The 20226-nt window shown below is 40.3% G+C and overlaps 1 protein-coding gene across 2 annotated transcripts in view; it reads left to right on the top strand.

Moving 5' to 3' along the window:
* Positions 1-20226, top strand: part of AFAP1 (actin filament associated protein 1) — a 455210-nt gene that overhangs the window by 347572 nt on the left and 87412 nt on the right. For both annotated transcript variants that reach the window (XM_053704166.1, XM_053704167.1), the window contains exons 9-11: positions 5658-5807; positions 6550-6761; positions 8216-8361. In XM_053704166.1, coding sequence (XP_053560141.1) covers positions 5658-5807; positions 6550-6761; positions 8216-8361 — 508 coding nt within the window. The remainder of the gene's footprint in view (positions 1-5657; positions 5808-6549; positions 6762-8215; positions 8362-20226) is intronic.

The raw sequence follows: 20226 nt of genomic DNA, 5'->3' as shown, positions 1-20226 counted from the left end.
TGGAGGGAAAGGCCATGCCCTCCCTCAGGATAAAACAAATAAAATGAGGACCAAACAAAATAATTTTCGTTCCTTTCCGAACTTCAAGGGTGGTCCCGCTTCAGCTTCCTCTGCTGCAAAGCAAAAGGGGAATTTTGCCCAATCCAAGTCAGTCTGGAGACCTAACCAGGCTTGGAACAAGGGTAAACAGGCCAAGAAGCCTGCAGCTGCCTCTAAGACAGCATGAAGGGGTAACCCCCGATCCGGGACCGGATCTAGTAGGGGGCAGACTCTCTCTCTTTGCTCAGGCTTGGGCAAGAGATGTTCACGATTCCTGGGCTTTAGAAATTGTGTCACAGGGATATCTTCTGGACTTCAAAGACTCCCCCCTCCCCCAAGGGGGAGATTTCACATTTCTCAATTGTCTGCAAACCAGACAAAGAGAGAGGTGTTGTTACACTGTGTAGAAGACCTACATACCATGGGAGTGATCCGCCAAGTTCCAAAAGAGGAACAAGGTCTAGGGTTTTACTCAAACCTGTTTGTGGTTCCCAAAAAAGAGGGAACTTTCAGACCAATCTTGGATCTCAAAATTCTAAACAAATTCCTCAGAGTACCATCATTCAAGATGGAGACTATTCGGACCAAAACTCTTAACCACTTGCCGAGCTCTTCATTACATTCCTCGGCCATCAGTGGCTCAGTGCATGGAGGTAATTGGACTCATGGTAGCGGCAATGGACATAGTTCCTTTTGCCCGCCTACACCTCAGACCACTGCAACTATGCATGCTCAAACAGTGGAATGTGGATTATGCAGATTTATCTCCTCAACTGCATCTGGACCAGGAGACCAGAGATTCTCTTCTCTGGTGGTTGTCTCAGGGCCACCTGTCTCAGGGAATGTGTTTCCGCAGGCCAGAGTGGCTCATAGTAACGACAGATGCCAGCCTGCTAGGCTGGGGTGCAGTCTGGAACTCCCTGAAAGCACAGGGCTTATGGTCTCAGGAGGAAACTCTCCTCCCGATAAACATTCTAGAACTGAGAGTGATATTCAATGCGCTTCAGGTGTGGCCTCAGCTTGCTGCGGCCAAATTCATCAGATTTCAGTTGGACAACATCACGACTGTAGCTTATATCAATCATCAAGGAGGAACACGGAGTTCTCTAGCGATGATGGAGGTAACCAAAATAATCCGATGGGCGGAGGATCACTCTTGCCATCTCTCAGCAATCCATATCCCAGGAGTAGAGAACTGGGAGGCGGATTTCCTAAGTCGTCAGACTTTTCATCCGGGGGAGTGGGAGCTCCATCCTGAGGTATTTGCCCAGCTGACTCAGCTATGGGGCACACCAAAATTGGATCTGATGGCGTCCCGTCAGAATGCCAAACTTCCTCATTACGGGTCCAGGTCCCGGGATCCCAAGACGGTACTGATAGATGCTCTAGCAGTGCCCTGGTCCTTCAATCTGGCCTATGTATTTCCACCGTTTCCTCTCCTCCCACATCTGTTTGCCAGAATCAAGCAGGAGAGAGCTTCTGTGATTCTGATAGCACCTGCGTGGCCACGCAGGACTTGGTATGCAGACCTAGTGGACATGTCATCGGTTCCACCGTGGACTCTGCCAATGAGGCAGGACCTTCTAATCCAAGGTCCATTCACGCATCCAAATCTAATTTCTCTGCGTCTGACTGCTTGGAGATTGAACGCCTGATTCTATCAAAGCGTGGTTTCTCTGAGTCGGTCATTGATACCCTGATTCAAGCTAGAAAGCCTGTCACCAGGAAGGTTTATCATAAGATTTGGCGCAAATATTTTTATTGGTGTGAATCCAAGGGTTACTCATGGAGTAAGATTAGGATTCCTAGAATATTGTCTTTTCTCCAAGAAGGATTGGAGAAGGGATTATCGGCTAGTTCCTTAAAAGGACAAATATCTGCTTTGTCTATTATTTTACACAAACGTCTGGCAGATGTCCCAGACGTTCAAGCATTTAGTCAGGCCTTGGTCAGGATCAAGCCTGTATTTAAACCTGTTGCTCCACCATGGAGCCTAAATTAGTTCTTAAAGTTCTTCAAGGGGTTCCGTTTGAACCTATGCATTCCATAGATATTAAGCTTCTATCTTGGAAAGTTTTGTTTTTAGTAGCTATCTCTTCGGCTCGAAGAGTTTCTGAGTTATCTGCTTTACAGTGTGTCTCACCTTACCTTGTTTTCCATGCGGATAAGGTGTTTTTGCGTACCAAACCTGGGTTTCTTCCTAAGGTTGTTTCTAATAGGAATATCAATCAGGAGATTGTTGTTCCTTCACTGTGTCCTAATCCTTCCTCAAAGAAGGAACGTCTGTTGCACAATCTTGATGTGGTTCGTGCTTTAAAGTTCTACTTACAAGCAACTAAAGAATTCCGTCAAACATCTTCATTGTTTGTTGTTTATTGTGGTAAACGGAGAGGTCAAAAGGCTACGGCTACCTCTCTTTCCTTTTGGCTGAAAAGCATCATCCGTTTGGGTTATGAGACTGCTGGCCAGCAGCCTCCTGAAAGAATTACTGCTCATTCTACTGGAGCAGTGGTTTCCACATGGGCTTTTAAAAATGAGGCTTCTGTTGAACAGATTTGTAAGGCGGCGACTTGGTCTTCGCTTAATACTTTTTCCAAATTTTCCAAATTCAATACTTTTGCTTCTTCGGAGGCTATTTTTGGGAGAAAGGTTCTACAAGCAGTGGTGCCTTCCGTTTAAGGTCCCTGTCTTGTCCCTCCCTTCATCCGTGTCCTAAAGCTTTGGTATTGGTATCCCACAAGTATGGATGAATCCGTGGACTCGATACATCTTACAAGAGAAAACATAATTTATGCTTGCCTGATAAATTTATTTCTCTTGTGATGTATCGAGTCCACGGCCCGCCATGTTTATTAAGACAGGCAATATATTTTTATTTAAAAAACTTCAGTCACCACTGCACCCTATAGTTTCTCCTTTTTCTTCCTAGCCTTCGGTCGAATGACTGGGGGGTGGAGCTAAGGGAGGAGCTATATAGACAGCTCTGCTGTGGGTTCTCTCGTTGCCACTTCCTGTAGGGAAGGAGAATATCCCACAAGTACGGATGAATCTGTGGACTCGATACATCACAAGAGAAATAAATTTATCAGGTAAGCATAAATTATGTTTTTAAAATATTAAAATGGGGTATTGTTAAGGAGAGTTATGTCTACAAAGTAGCAAGACTTTTGGATTTTATTTTATGAGGGATAGGGGTGTTACTTACACATTAAAGGAAATCTGTCTTGCAAATTTCAGAAAACTTGTGAATTGTGTTTATTTGTTTATTCTTTAAACATTTCAAGTGTCCCTAGGGCAGTTGTCCGCTAATTTATTTCCAATCAGAATATCTTTTAAGAATGAGTTCATGTATTTTTACTCTCAAGTAACCGTGGTGCATTACAAGCAGAAATGGGAAAAATTACTTCTAAGCCACCCAGACTTTTACGTATATTTTGCATTCTTTGGGGGCGATTTATCCGGCTGAGGCGAACAGGGGCGCACATACATGCCCGTGTCTGCTGCAGCTCACCTCTGATGGGCTGAATTCCCTTGGCGGAATTCAGCATTGCACACGAGCGCTATTTGGAGCTCGCATGCAATCCCGCCGCCTGCCCGTGCACAGCCAATCACGCGCGGGCAAGAGCTGTCAATCTCCCGGGTCGGATTAGACCGCAGAGATTGTTTTCTGATGACCGCTGCTTGTTAAATACGGCGTGCAGGTTCTCTTGTGAGAACCTGCAGCCGTAGCGGCTCAAAGGCTGGCCGAAACCCTTTGATAAATCGACCCCTTTGTGTGTCTTATTTCTATTTTGTTGTCTGTATCTATTATTTTTTCTGTTTAATTTTAATGTCAACTACAGTTTTATCAAAACGTTATGTAGTAAGTAAGATGTAAGTAAATTCGGCATTTATATACAGGGACAGTCTACCCGAATCTGAGCTTTGTTTTTCTTGAAGAATTCAACTTTATTAAGTTAGTCTTCATGCATGGTCAGCATGACTCACTGTTTATCATGGTGATTTATTTTAAAGCGACATTTTGCTTTGACTGGCTGCCATTACACTTTTATGGTATTTCAGTCAAAGGCCAACAAAAGCAGGTCATAGACATTCCTCTTTATTTCAGTAAAGTTGGAATCAATCCACAGCATAATCTGAAAGCACAAACCACTGAATAAGGCAATTGTTCGGATGCAGACAAAATAATGTAAAATAATTACGTGGTAAATTGAATATTTTTCTTATCTTCTGTCGATTAACTTATTAGATGCTAAAAGGGCAGGCACGGGGTGAACCTAATGGCTTTAAGCGTGGTTAGATTTGTAATTCTATAAGACATAGTTTATTTTCTTTATTTCCCTAAATTGAAAAATAATGTCCTCTTGAACTAAGTAGGATTATTCATCTTTATTGCGATTATCAGACTATTATACATGTATAATACGGTACAGCTCTTTACAAGAACACTAAATAGCGTACATATAACAAACACTGGGACCTACAGCAGTTGGAAGACATCTGTTGAATTGTTATGACTGTATATGTAATATGAAGAGTTGTTATCCTATGTAAAGCAGACAGTAGGTGGGTTTCCTGAAGTTGTTTTGTTATATTGTGATACTAGTTCACTCAGTCTAACTTTTTATAAAAGACCAAAAATATTTTACTTTTGTATTTGCTAGCAAAACAAATATTAACTTGCCTTGGAAAAAAGGACATTACATTTTTATGTTGCTCCAGAGGTATATGACTGATAGGAGTCCTTTTACTTTGAAAAATCTTTCTTACATTCCTTTGAAATAAAGAAAATTCAAATTAACCTATAAAGATCAATTGACAGCAACATTATTATTCCTTAATACAGTTTAATCTTAAAGGAGTGTGTTTCAAACAGGGTTCACTTGTATGATAGAGCCTAGTATACAGGCTCATTATCTTCTTCCCCAGGTATCACAGTAAGTGATGAGAGGAGGGGAGCTACATAACCCTGAATAAAGAGGGTAAATGTTTTGCTAAAACACAGGTTGAGGCAAGCTGAGGTAGAAGTTGGGAGACCCTGTACTTGGAATTGGTGGCAACCACAGAAGAAGCAGAGAATATGGGAAACTCAGGGCTACTAGCAAAGGTTGAATAGGAATAACCAGGAATACAAGGATAAGCATGGACAAACAGGGAGGGACTAGCAATAAAGCGTAACCATGGAGAGTTATAGATGGCATCCAAAGAACTACACCTACACTGCTGCAAGGTGTCAGGTGTATTATGTAGCAGCTGCTGGATTCTCACTGGTTAATGAGGCAAGGACATATTGTCAGCAACAGGCCAGAGTGAGTAGAGGGAAACAAAACTATATGAGTCATTATCATACCTGAAATAAACAAAGGTGGTTGGTAGAAAATTTCCAGTCCAACAGATAGTTCTGCCCCTCACCCTCATACTATAACTTCCAGTAATAAAAGAATAATGGTTTATCCCTGCAGACATGGCTTCCTTGTGCTACCAGATACCCCTGCAGAGTTTGATGGATGCCATACTTACTCTTCGGATCTATCTTTTTTTCTGCAAAGACCAAAAGCTCTGTTACAGCATAGGACTTTAAAAGCTCCTTTCTAACCATTCTCTCCTTTTCTCTTTAGTGAAAAGAAAGAAAAGCACCAAGACTGAGCCAAAGGGTGCTGTTACAAAAGTAACGGGGAAAAAGATCACAAAAATTATTGGACTTGGAAAGAAAAAGTCAAGTACTGATGAGCAGACATCATCTGCTGATGAAGATGTGCCAACATGTGGTGAGTTTCAAAGTTGTGCAATTGTGTAAAACTTTTATACATAAAAACCTGGTAATACGCAATAAGAATATAACGATTAAGTTCTTTTAGAGCAATATAAACGAGGCATTCTTTTAAAGGGACAGTAAACACCTTGTAATTACAATACATTTCTGTTGTGTTGCTATAGAATAACATATCAGCCAAGTCTAAACATTTAAAAAAAAAAATTAACATCCTTTTTACTGCAATTACTTTTCAAAGCCAAACGCTACCCACCATTTGCCGTATTTGGAAGAGCCAATCTGTGCTTTAGTCTGCAGACAGCAAGGCTAACCACTGCCATAATGTTAGTATTAGTAAAAATCAAATTGTTTTGCAATTGTTATCACTTAAAGCCAATTAGGGATATCTGTGTAGCATGGTTAGCCTTGAGAAGTCAGCAGGGTGCATTGTTCGTAGATTTAGAAAATCCTTAATTTTTAGATCTAAGTTATATGAAAAGGGAGTAAAATAAGTAATGAACGTATATTGCAAAGCTGTTTAATTACACACAACTAAACATTGTGTATATATAAATATCAATGTGTTTAATGTCCCTTTTTTAAGAAGAACCTCATTTAAGGGGTGCCCTTCACGTTTCACTTTAAACTTTAAAAAAAAAAAAAAGAATCTCGTCTTGTATAGTTTATTACATACAATAAGATCTCTGTTCTGAAAAATAAACACACATCATGTTAACAGTTTTTTGGGTTTTTTTAAGGATATTTAAATGTACTCTCCAACAACCGCTGGAGGGAACGTTGGTGCAGAGTCAAAGACAATAAACTCATCTTTCACAAGGACAGAACTGATCTGAAGACTCACATAGTTTCAATACCTCTTAGAGGGTGTGACGTTATTCCTGGCCTGGATTCCAAACATCCTCTAACATTCCGACTGCTCCGTAATGGGCAGGAGGTTGCAGTGCTGGAGGTTTGTTTTTCTGTTTATATCACAAGTCCTCTTGCTGTCATATCATATATATATATGTTTATATTTTACTGCCATCTTGTTCTGTTTTCTTTAATGTTGGTCATAAAGTTATTCTGTCTCTCTCATTCTTCGTGCTCCCAATTTCAAATTTTTAATCACTGCTAGTTTAAGGAAAGAAAGGACTTGTTCGTTTTGCAACATGAGAAGGCAGGGTATAATTTATAATAATTTCATCTTTTTTTTTTTTTTACACCCGAGTGAGAACTTTTTCTAACTGTGAAAGCCAGAAGATTTTTATTTTTTTTATTAAATAGTACATTTTTATTTTGTGAAGTATTTTGTTTTAAATAAGATACCTTTTAGATGCAATATTAAGGAACTGAATCATTTTTTATACATACATACGTGTTTCAGATCCAAAATTTAGTTCAAATGACTGTTCATATTTATTTAGATTCCTTCTAAGTCCGTCCTCTGAGGGGTTTGCAGATTTTGTTTGCTAATTATTATTTTTTTTTTTTTTTAAATCTTTATTTTACAAATAGAGTATACATAAAAACACACATAAAATCCAATTTATATAACATTGGATATTCCAAAGAGAAAGATAGAGATAGTAAGAAAACATAATTTTCCCAATTCTTCACAGAAACATTCTTTAACTCCCAACATATTAAAGTGAAGGTAAATCCTAGCGTTTTACAAACGCTAGGATTTACTATTGAAACAAATAAAGGGGACTTTCATTCTTGAAGTATAAGATACTTTATGTAGAAAGCTCCTTTATGTGATTCAATCGATCGCCGTTTTTACCTTGTACAGCAGCCCACGGCAAAATAAAATTGGCTAAGAGGTGAAAACGTCACCTCTTAGCCAATAGCCGTGCGGTAAATCCGGCTTGGTGCCCATGCGAGCTGGATTTACCGCACGGCTATTGGCTAAGAGGTGAAAATGTAACCTCTTAGCCAAATTCTTTTTTTTGCCTTGGGCTGCTGTACAAGGTAAAAACGGCGATCGATTGAATCAAATAAAGGAGCTTTCTACATGAAGTATCTAATACTTCATGAATGAAAGCCCCCATTATTTTTTTTAAAGAAACCTTTATTAAGACTGATTATTAATTCTCAAATGTTTTAGTTATTTAACAAGGGTTTATAATGAACATTTTTGTTTATAGATGATCTGAAGCCTTTGGCATTGTCATATTTTTGGAATGTTGGAATGACTCACTGCTGGATAATAACAAATCTGTTTCTTTCCTAAGAGAAAAGGGACACAGCACTTTGCTTTATTCATTTTATTTTAATATTTTTATTAATATTTATTAAAATAATGGAAACTGCACGATGCAGAATTTGTATTGATAGTGTTAACTGCTTATATTCTTGATGCCATAAATAAAAGGCTGTTACAGTGTGTGAGTCTAATGTATATGAACTTTTCTCTACTCACAGGCTTCATCCTCAGAAAACATGGGCAGGTGGATAGGAATATTGTTGGCTGAAACTGGTTCATCTACTGATCCAGGATCTCTGCATTATGATTATATTGATGTAGATACTACAGCAAATGTTATACAAACAGCGAAACAATCTTTCTGGTAAGAAATATATTTAAAGCAGTTTGTAATATTGATGTCATTTAACAACTATAACCCTTGGGACTACAATATTTTTTACAATTATTAAAGTTTGATTTTAGATATATTTTAGAACAGATCCCTTATATAATATTTTTATGTTGTTATATTGTCTTGTATTTTAAAATAACTTCATTTACAGTGATCTAAATGCTAAATATTATGTAATAAAAGTTTAGGAGGTTAAGGAGTGGTCAAGTCTGTTGAAATAAAGTCCAAAAATCAAGCAAAAAGTTGATAGGAAAGTGTTATCTGAGAGATTGGAATTCCTCTGTTAAATTCTTTTAGTGTGAATTAATGGACTAAATTCAGTGTAGTCACAGGAAACCACACAAGATAATTGGATGTGGCATTTGCCACCCGTTATCTTTACACAAGAATTTCCTTGTACAGACCAGTCTCTCACAGTAACTCATAGGGCTTCTCAATCATACCAGTCGGATGAGTCTGTTACTTCTAAGGTGTTGTGGAGTTTAGGAAACAGTGGTTTTACGAATGCTTATCACAAGACTTTTGCTTGTCTAACATTAAATGGACAGTCTACTCCAGAATTGTTATTGCTAAAAAAGATAGATAGATAATATTATTACCCATTCCCCAGCTTTGCACAACCAGCATCGTTATATTAAAGGGACATTCAAGTAAATAAAAACTTTCATGATTTAAATAGGGAATGTAATTTTAAACAACTTTCCTATTTACTTTTATCACCAATTTTGCTTTGTTCTCTTGGTATTCTTAGTTGAAAGCTAAACCTAGGAGGTTCATATGTTAATTTCTTAGACCTTGAAGACTGCCTCTAATCTGAATGCATTTTGACCACTAGAGGGCATTAGTTCATGTGGTTGATTTAATCAGCCAATCGGATTGAAGTTCAATCCGATTGGCTGATTGGATCAGCCAATAGAATTGACCTCGCATTCTATTGGCTGATCCAATCAGCCAATCGGATTGAACTTCAATCCGATTGGCTGATTAAATCAACCAATCGGATTTTTCCTACCTTAATTCCGATTGGCTGATAGAATCCTATCAGCCAATCGGCATTCGAAGGACGCCATCTTGGATGACATCATTTAAAGGACCAGCCATTCGTCGGGTAGTCGTCGTGCAGGAAGGATGCTCCGCGTCGGATGTCTTCAAGATGGAGCCGCTCCTCGCCGGAAGGATGAAGATAGAAGATGCCGCTTGGATGAAGATTTCTGCCGGATGGAGGACCTCTTCTGCCCCGATCGGATGAAGACTTCTGCCCGGCTGGAGGACCACTTGTGCCCGGATCGGATGAAGACTTCTGCCCAGCTGGAGGACCACTTGTGCCTGGATCGGATGAAGACTTCGGCCCGGCTGGGTGAAGACGGCTCAAGGTAGGGTGATCTTGAATGGGGTAGTGTTAGTTTTTTTTAAGGGGGGGATCGGGTGGGTTTTAGAGTAGGGGTGTGTGGGTGGTGGGTTGTAATGTTGGGGGGGATTGTTCTTTTTTTTACAGGTAAAATAGCTGATTACTTTGGGGCAATGCCCCGCAAAAGGCCCTTTTAAGGGCTGTTTGTAATTTAGTATAGGGTAGGGCATTTTATTATTTTGGGGGGCTATTTTATTAGGGGGCTTAGATTAGGTGTAATTAGTTTAAACTTCTTGTAATATTTTTTTAATTTTTGTAATTTAGTGTCTGTTTTTTTTTGTACTATAGTTTAGTTTATTTAATTGTATTTTATTTTAGATAATTGTAGTTAATTTAATTATTTATAGTGTAGTGTTAGGTGTAATGGTAACTTAGGTTAGGATTTATTTTACAGGTAATTTTGTAATTATTTTAACTAAGTAGCTATTAAATAGTTATTAACTATTTAATAGCTATTGTACCTAGTTAAAATAAATACAAAGTTGCCTGTAAAATAAAAATAAATCCTAAAATAGCTACAATGTAATTATTAATTATATTGTAGCTATCTTAGGGTTTATTTTATAGGTAAGTATTTAGTTTTAAATAGGAATAATTTAGTTAATAATAGTTATATTATTTAGATTTATTTAAATAATAATTAAGTTAGGGGGGTGTTAGGGTTAGACTTAGGTTTAGGGGGTAATACATGTAGGTGGCGGCGGTGTAGGGGGGTCAGATTAGAGGTTAATATATTTAACGTAGGTGGCGGCGGTGTAGGGGGGTCAGATTAGAGGTTAATACATTTAATGTAGGTGGCGGCGGTGTAGGGGGGTCAGATTAGGGGTTAATATATTTAATGTAGGTGGCGGCAGGGGCCGGGAGCGGCGGTTTAGGGGTTAAACACTTTATTTAGGTGCGGCGGGGTCTGGGAGCGGCGGTTTAGGGTTTAATACATATAATGTAGGTGGCGGTGGGCTCTGGGAGTGGCGGTTTAGGGGTTAATACACTTTATTATGTATTGCGGTGGGGGATTGCGGTTGACAGGTAGATAGACATTGCGCATGCGTTAGGTGTTAGTTTTTTTTTTTTTGCAGGCATTTTAGGGAGTTACGGTGCTCCCATACTCAGCGCAAGGCCTGCTACGGCTGCATTTTATGGCGAGGTCAAAATGGAGTAAGATTTCTCCATTTTCGCCACGTAAGGCTTTGCGCTGGATATTGGATAACAATTTACGATGCGGTCCCATGTTAGCCTATGGGAGTAAGAATTACGGGTGAAATATACGGGCGTAAGTTGTATGCTACGCCGTATATGTGATACCAAACCCGCACAAAAACCGGCGTTGCCGGCTTTTGCGGAGCGACGCTGCATATCGTATGGGCCCCACGTTTCATATATATTTTTTTGTTTGTCTCCAGAAATGTATTTTGAAATCTAGTTTTACTGAATGCAAATGCACCAAATCTTTAGAAATATTACAGCAGCAAATAATAAAAAAGCAACTTATAGAAAAAAAAACGCACACATATATGGCACGATTACAAGTCGCATGGCAAATAATTTGCGAAAAAACAGCGCGCATTATGGCTTTTTCGCATTTTGGGTTATGCAGCTATTACAAGTTGCAAAATAACTTATTTCGCGCATGCGTTAAGCCGCATAATGCAAACCGCAAAATTGTGTGCGCGCTCACAAATTCCCCATAGAAGTCAATGGAGAAGACGCATAAAAAAATAAAAAATAAACCCTAATCTGTTGCACAAAGCCTATGACGTATTCTCCTTTAAAAGTGCACATGAAAATGCGAATATTTCATATTGCGAAAATGTTTTCAAACGGAATATGTTCTATTTATTTCTAAATAAATATTTATATATTTGGTGATATTTGGACTGATATATCTATTTATTGCGAGATCTATATGCAAATATCCCATTGAAAATACATCTGAGATATTGTTTAATATGCATAAGATTTTAATGTCAAATCTTTTTATTATCTCCATAGTTAAACATCTCTATATAAATATAAATTCATGTTTCTCTATGTATGTGTATGTATGTCAATGTAAAATCCCTGCGTCAGCTTTTTTTTTTTCCAACACCCGAGATCTCGTATCTTTGAGCCCTTATAAGTTTTGTGTGCAATATATTTTTCAAATAATATTTATTAGACAGTGTTAATATGAGTGTAACTGTACTTTGTAATGTATTTTTAAAGTGTTATGTGAAACTTTTGTTGTTGTGGAAAAGCATTAACTACAGCTCTTCGAGTGCGGAAAGGATTGTTGCAAAAAAGACTAATGCGCGCACTCAAGCACAATTTTTCAAGACTTGTAATACCTGCACATTGGAAATTGATTAATAAAAGATCACACTGCGCGGGGAAAACTCATAACGCGCTACTTGTAAATCTTGCTGATTGTCCTAGAATTTCTCAACTCCAGTCTTCAAATGTCACTAAATGTCTCTGAGTACAGGTGAGTCAGTCCAGGCAGAGAATCAGAATCTGGCCCGTTGGAGTTGTTTTAGGGTAGAACCGACCAAAGAAAAATTATTTTTGTGATACATTGAATGTTTACCTTAGCTGTATCACGGCAACAAATAGTGAAGGGGCAAGTCACTGAGTACCCCTTGTCAATGCTCCAGGTACCTTGTGTAGAATCACCAGTAAGAGCACAGCACCTGTCTGTGTAAGCGCACACTGCAACAATCCTCCAATTTCCAAAAGACCAACAGCCAGCAGCACTTTTTTATCCACTAAGTGCTGCTGGCTGTTGGTCTTTTGGAATGCTTAGGGGTACATATAACCAGAATTCTTATATATTCCCCTTTACATTATTAAAATAAAATATATATATAATTTCTTTCTTAAGACACGGTGAGTCAACGGATCATCAATTACTGTTGGGAATACCACTCCTGGCCAGCAGGAGGAGGCAAAGAGCACCACAGCAAAGCTGTTAATTATCACTTCCCTTCCCACAACCCGCAGTCATTCTCTTTGCCTTTAGTGCAAGGAGGAGGTGAAGTCATTAGGTGTCTGATTAAGATTCTGCTATCAAGATTTTTTTTAATTTTATTTTAAGCCTGAGCAGGCTTGCTCTGATCTTCCTGACTCTTGGGTTTAGATGTACTCCACGTTAGTCTCTTCAGCAGGTCTGTGGTAGCTTTTAAAAAGTTAGGAACTTGCGGGGTGGGCGCCGCTGCCCTCATTCAGAATGACATTGTAGGCTTACTCTGTTCACTTCCTCTGTCCACAGGTCCCTATGAGGAGCGGCTTCCTCTCATACCAGTTACTGGTCCTCCTGCCGGACTTTCAGGAGTGCAGGTAAGTGCCATTTTATTTATCTCAGGATTTATTTTGGCACAGCATAATTAAGAAGACTGCACCATTTTGGGACACTTATTCCTGCGGTCAGGAATTTTTACAGGCAGGTTGCATGGCACTGTGTGGTGGTAGGAGGATGTCTGCTCTGAGGTTTTTCTGTCAAATTTCAGTTTTAATGCTGTTTTGATGGCTCAGTAAGCGTATCTGCTGGTACAAGCAGTCACTATTTCAGGGGTTGTGTTTTGTTTTTTATTTATTTCACATTTTAGTTGCTTGCCGCTTTCGGCAGCGTGAGGGGAGTGTGACGTCACTAGGAGGTGTGTCTCCGTCTTAGAGCACGGCTCCTTGGCGCCGTTTTCGCAAAAAAGTCTCTCTGCTGTCCGGAAGCTGTTAAAGTGTTTGTTCCGTTCAGGAGGGGCAGGTAGGCACCTCAGGTTTTTCAAATAATTTATTTTTCTGTATTGGCAATAAATATCGTTTTGTTAAAGGGACACTGAACCCAATTTTTTTTCTTTCGGGATTCAGATAGAGCATGCCATTTTAAGCAACTTTCTAATTTACTCCTATTATTAAGTTATCTTCGTTCTCTTGATTTGAAAAATAAGGCATCTAAGCTTTTTTTGGTTCAGTACTCTGGACAGCACTTTTTTTTGGTGGATGAATTTATCCACCAATCAGCAAGTACAACCCAGGTTGTTCACCAAAAATGGGCCGGCATCTAAACTTACATTCTTGCATTTCAAATAAAGATACCAAGAGAATGAAGAAAATTTAATAATAGGAGTAAATTAGAAAGTTGCTTAAAATTGCATGCTCTATCTGAATCACGAAAGAAAAAATTTGGGTTCAGTGTCCCTTTAAGGATACAGTACACTATTTTGATCATTATAGTTAAAAACTTTTTTTCCTGACACAGGTTTGGGTAATAAATAGTGCTTGTGGGCATATTTTTTTTACTAAAGGACACAGTACACTTCTTAGTGTAATTTTAAAGTTATATGCTTTTCTTTAAAGTTTTCAGTGCAAAATTGACCTAGAGTCTAGGCCTTCTGCCCAAATAGAGCCCCCTTTACCTTTCTGTAGTTCCTGTATTGAGAGAACTATTTTGTACAAAGACAAACTTTTTCATACTGAGCCACAATTCCCTCAGGATGATGCTGTTCAGACATTGTCACAGCCTCTTTCCTGCTTGTCCCAACCTGTTGTTACGTCACATGCAGTGCCCTGCGGTTCCTCTCAGGCTCTGGATGGAGCGTTTTTAAAGGCTGAAATTGCAGCCCAGGTATCCTCAGTGGTATCTGAGGTGCTTGCAGCTATTCCCATGCTACAGGGGAAGCGCAAGATGAAATCTATAGAATCAGATTAGGGGCCTATTCCTGTTCAGGCTGACCGGATTCCTCCCTCACATGGATTGGAGGAGGAAGATACTTCGATAGCTTCTAAAGGGTGAAATCTCAGATTCGGAAAGTGTAATTCCTTCGTCTGATGCTGAAGTGGTTTCCTTCAGACTTAAGCTTGAGCACCTCCGTGTTTTGTTAAAGGAGGTTTTAGCTACTTTAGACGACTCTAATACTCCTATCGATGTCAACCCTAAAAAGTCTAGCAAGTTAAATAGATACTTTGATGTACCTTCTTCTGGGGAGGTATTTCCAGTGCCAGACCACGCCACAGAAATTATTACCAAGGCATGGGAGAGACCAGGAATCCCCTTTTCTCCTTCCCCTGTTTTCAGGAAAATGTTCCCCCTGGCTGACAGTTCCCAAAGTGGAAGGAGCGATTTCTACTCTGGCTAAGAGAACTACTATTCCTATTGAGGACAGTTGTTCCTTTAAGGATCCTATGGATAAGAAGCTGGAGGGTCTTTTAAAGAAGATGTATACACATCAGGGACTGCAATGGCAACCAGCGCTATGCATTGCGACAGTGACCAGTGTGGCAGCTTACTGGTTTGATGCTTTGTCGGAGTCTCTTCAGTCTGAGACTCCTTTAGAGGAGATTCAGGATAGGATTAAAGCTCTTAAATTAGCCAATTCCTTTATCACTGATGCTTTCTTATAAGTCATTAAGTTGGGAGGCAAAATATCTGACTTTGCAATCTTAGCGTGTAGAGCGCTATGGCTTAAGTCTTGGTCTGCCAATGTTTCTTCAAAATCTAAACTGTTGGCAATTCCTTACAAGGAAAAGACCTTGTTCGGACCCGCTTTGGCAGAAATTATTTCTGATATCACGGGTGGTAAAGGCGCAAGTCTAATTTTCTATCCTTTTGTAACTTTGGGGGTAAGTCTTCCACTGCCTCTACTAAGCAGGAACAATCCAAGCCCTCTTGGAAGCCTAGGCAGTCTTGGAACAAGGGGAAGCCATTGAAGAAACCCGCAGCTTATTTCAAGTCAGCATGAATGGGTGGCCCCCGATCCGGGATCGGATCGAGTGGGGGCAAGCTCTCTCAGTTTGCACAAGCTTGGAAGTGGGATGTCCCAGACCCGAGGGCAGTGGACATTGTTTCTCAGGGATACAAGTTAGAGTTCAAGACCTTTCCTCCCAGAGGCAGGTTCCACCTCTCAAGATTATCTGTTGAAATGTGTACAGGATCTTTCCCTTTTGGGAGTGATCGTGCCTGTTCCAAGTCAGAAACAGGGTCTCGGTTTCTATTCAAACCTGTTTATGGTTCCCAAGAAAGAGGGAACCTTCAGAACCATCCTGGATCTAAATCTACTAAACAAATTCCTAAGAGTACCGTCCTTCAAGATGGAGACTATCCGCTCCATTCAGCCTCTCATTCACGAGGGACAATTCATGATAACTATAGACCTGAAGAATGCATACCTGCACGTTCCCATTCACAGGGATCATCACAAATATCTGAGGTTTGCCAAGCTAGACAAACATTTTCAATTGATAGCTCTTCCATTTGGCCTGACCACAGCTCCCAGAATTTTCTCAAAGGTCCTGGGAGCTCTATTGGCAGTAATTCGGTCTCAGGGAATTGCAGTGGCACCTTATCTGGACGACATTCTGGTTCAGACGCCATCCTTTCAACTAGCAGAATCTCATACAAGGACTTTGTTGGCGTTTCTTCGTTTCCACGGTTGGAAGATCAATCTGGGGAAAAGTTAATTGGTTCCGACTACAAGAGTTACCACCTTAGGAAACATTATAGATTCTCTAGCTATGAGGATTTTTCTGACAGAGGTCAGAAGAGCCAAGATTCTGTTCGCTTGTCTGTCCCTACAGTCGGACATCTGTCCCACAGGACGTGTTTTCAGAGACCCTTCTGGGTAATTGTGATCACGGATGCCAGCCTGTTGGGTTGGGGAGCAGTCTGGGACTCATTGAAGGTGCAGGGACTTTGGTCTCAGGAGGAATCTGCTCTCCCCATAAACATTCTGGAGTTGAGAGCGATCTTCTCTAGCTATGAGGATTTTTCTGACAGAGGTCAGAAGAGCCAAGATTCTGTTCGCTTGTCTGTCCCTACAGTCGGACATCTGTCCCACGGGACGTGTTTTCAGAGACCCTTCTGGGTAATTGTGATCACGGATGCCAGCCTGTTGGGTTGGGGAGCAGTCTGGGACTCATTGAAGGTGCAGGGACTTTGGTCTCAGGAGGAATCTGCTCTCCCCATAAACATTCTGGAGTTGAGAGCGATCTTCAATGCCTTGATGGCTTGGCCTCAGCTTGCCCTAGCCCTGTTTATCAGATTCAAGATGGACAACATAACCTCAGTGGCCTACATCAACCACCACGGGGGTACTCTGAGTTCTTTAGCCATGATGGAGGTGGCACAGATCATCCAGTGGGCGGAGATTCACAATTGCTGTCTGTCTGTCATCCACATTCCAGGAGTGGACAATTGGGAAGCGGATTTCCTGAGCAGACAGACTTTCTATCCCGGGGAGTTGGAAGTCCATCCCAAAGTGTTCTTCAGGTTAACAACCAAATGGGGATTACCGGAATTGGATCTGATGGTGTCTTGTCAGAACACCAAGCTTTCAAAGTACGGCTCGATGTCGAGAGACCCTCAAGCTTTTCTGATAGATGCTCTGGCACTTCAGGTTGGCATATCTATTTCCTCCGTTTGCTCTCCTTCCGCGAGTCATTGTTCGAATAAAACAGTAGAGAGCATTGGGGATTCTTATAGCTTCTGCGTGACCTCGCAGGATCTGGTATGCGGATCTAGTAGAAATGTCATCTCTACCTCCATGGAGACTTCCGCTGAGGAAGGACCTACTTCTTCAGGGGCCCTTCCGTCATCCAAACTTAGTTGGTCATTGAGACCATGATTCAGGCTTGTAAGCCTGTCACTAGAAAGATTTACCATAAGATATGGCGTAAATATCTTTATTGGTGTGAGTCTAAAGGATATTCTTGGAGTAAGTTTAGGATCCCAAGGATCTTGTCTTTTCTCCAGGAAGGCCTTGAAAAGGGGTTACCGGTCAGTACCCTTAAAGGTCAGATTTCTGCTTTATCTATTCTCTTGCACAAACGTCTGGCGGACGTGCCGGATGTCCAATACTTTTGTGAGGCTCTGGTCAGAATCAGGCCTGTCTTTAAATCAGTTGCTCCACCTTGGAGCCTTAATTTGGTTCTCAAAGTTTTACAACAGGCTCTGTTTGAGCCTATGCATTCTGTAGATATTAAGTTATTATCTTGGAAAGTTTTGTTTCTTGTTGCTATTTCTTCTGCTCAGAGGGTTTCTGAACTCTCCGCTTTGCAGTGTAATTCTCCTTATCTCATATTTCATGCTGATAAGGCAGTTCTACGTACCAAGTTTGGTTTTCTTCCTAAGGTTGTTTTGGACAGAAATATTAATCAGGAAATTGTTGTTTCTTCTCTCTGTCCTAATCCTTCTTCCCATAAAGAACGTTTGTTGCACAACTTAGACGTTGTGCAGGCTCTTAAATTGTATCTGCAGGCTACGAAGGACTTTTGTCAGTCTTCTGCTCTGTTTGTTTGCTTTTCCAGTAAATGTAAAGGTCAGAAAGCTACTGCTACTTCTTTTTCTCTCTGGTTGAGAAGTTCAAATTCCTTTGGCTTATGAGACTGCTGGTCAGCAGCCTCCCGAGAGAATTACAGCTCATTCCACCAGGGCGGTGTCTTCTTCTTGGGCCTTCAAAAATGAGGCCTCTATTGAACAGATTTGTAAGGCTGCAACTTGGTCTTCTTTGCACACTTTTTCCAAATTCTATAAATTTGACACTTTTGCCTCGGCGGAGGCTTCTTTTGGGAGAAAGGTCCTGAGAGCTGTGGTGCCTTCTGTTTAGGTTACCTGTCCTGCCCTCATGTATCATCTGTGTCCTCTAGCTTGGGTATTGATTCCCAACAGTAATTGATGATCCTTGGACTCACCGTGTCTTAAGAAAGAAAACAAAATTTATGCTTACCTGATACATTTTTTTCTTTCTTGATACAGTGAGTCCACGGCCCTCCTTGTTTTTCAGACAGTCGTTTTATATAAACCTCAAGCACCTCTGCACCTTGTGTTGTTTCTCTCTCTCCTTTTCCTTTGGTCGAATGACTGGGGGTTGTGGGAAGGGAAGTGATACTTAACAGCTTCCCTGCTGGCCAGGAGTGGTATTCCCAACAGTAATTGATGATCCATGGACTCACTGTGTCAAGAAATAAATAAATTTATCAGGTAAGCATAAATTTTGTTATTCAAATATCAGATTTGAATATTTAACAAAACAGTTGAATATACATTCAGGTGTTGATGCCCATAGCATACTTTCCAACTTTTCCTGCATATGGGACTAGAATGCTAAGGCTGAATCAGGGAGACCTGTGGGCCGAGTTTTTATTTTTTGTGGACGGATTTATGATGAGCAGGTTGGCATCATGGGTGATGGATGTGCGTGCCATGGACATTATTAGGGTTGCTAGGTGCATGATCATGTGGTCTCTGGTTTCACTTATAGATGTTACAGTTCATAAAGGGAAAAAAATATTCTGAAACAAATACTGAATGTTCAGCAAACATTACTTACTTTTAACAAATATGCCCAAACATGGTCTCATCACTACACAATATAAAGGGGAAAACTATTTCTTTAGCTAATTTCATACTATAATTAAATTAAATTAATTACTGTCTTTATTATAATCTACTCTTGTTTTCCTACTTTCGTTTTAAGTTCTGAACTGTCCCAGATTAGCGAGGGAAAGAATTTCTTATTTCCTGGAATGTATTATAGTTGATGTACACAAATAATTTAATGTGTTTTAGAAAGTACTGTCGCCTAAGCTACGACTATGATTCTGCTATTTTCTTAAAAAAACTGAAAACCTGGAAAATATCAAGATTTGTTTAAAGGGACTGTCTACTTGATTTCTTTTTTATTGTTTAAAAAGATAGATAACACATTTTACTACTCATTCCCCAGCTTTATACATTATTGTTATATGAATATACTTTATAACCGCTAAGGCCTAGATTTGGAGTTCGGCGGTAGAAGGGCTGTTAACGCTCCGCGGGCTTTTTTTCTGGCCGCACCATAAATTTAACTCTGGTATCGAGAGTTCAAACAAATGGTGCGTTAGGCTCCAAAAAAGGAGCGTAGAGCATTTTTACCGCAAATGCAACTCTCGATACCAGAGTTGCTTACGGACGCGGCCAGCCTCAAAAACGTGCTCGTGCACGATTCTCCCATAGGAAACAATGGGACTGTTTGAGCTGAAAAAAAACCTAACACCTGCAAAAAAGCAGCGTTCAGCTCCTAACGCAGCCCCATTGTTTCCTATGGGGAAACACTTCCTACGTCTGCACCTAACACTCTAACATGTACCCCGAGTCTAAACACCCCTACCCTTACACTTATTAACCCCTAATCTGCCGCTCCCGCTATCGCTGACCCCTGCATATTTTTTTTAACCCCTAATCTGCCGCTCTGTAAACCGCCGCAACCTACGTTATCCCTATGTACCCCTAATCTGCTGCCCTAACATCGCCGACCCCTATATTATATTTATTAACCCCTAATCTGCCCCCCTCAACGTCGCCGACACCTGCCTACACTTATTAACCCCTAATCTGCCGAGCGGACCTGAGCGCTACTATAATAAAGTTATTAACCCCTAATCCGCCTCACTAACCCTATCATAAATAGTATTAACCCCTAATC

This window comes from Bombina bombina, chromosome 2 (assembly GCF_027579735.1).
Source record: "Bombina bombina isolate aBomBom1 chromosome 2, aBomBom1.pri, whole genome shotgun sequence".
Taxonomy (NCBI): domain Eukaryota; kingdom Metazoa; phylum Chordata; class Amphibia; order Anura; family Bombinatoridae; genus Bombina; species Bombina bombina.
The sequence above is the reverse complement of the archived record's forward strand: the minus strand, read 5'-3'. Positions and strand labels throughout refer to the sequence as shown.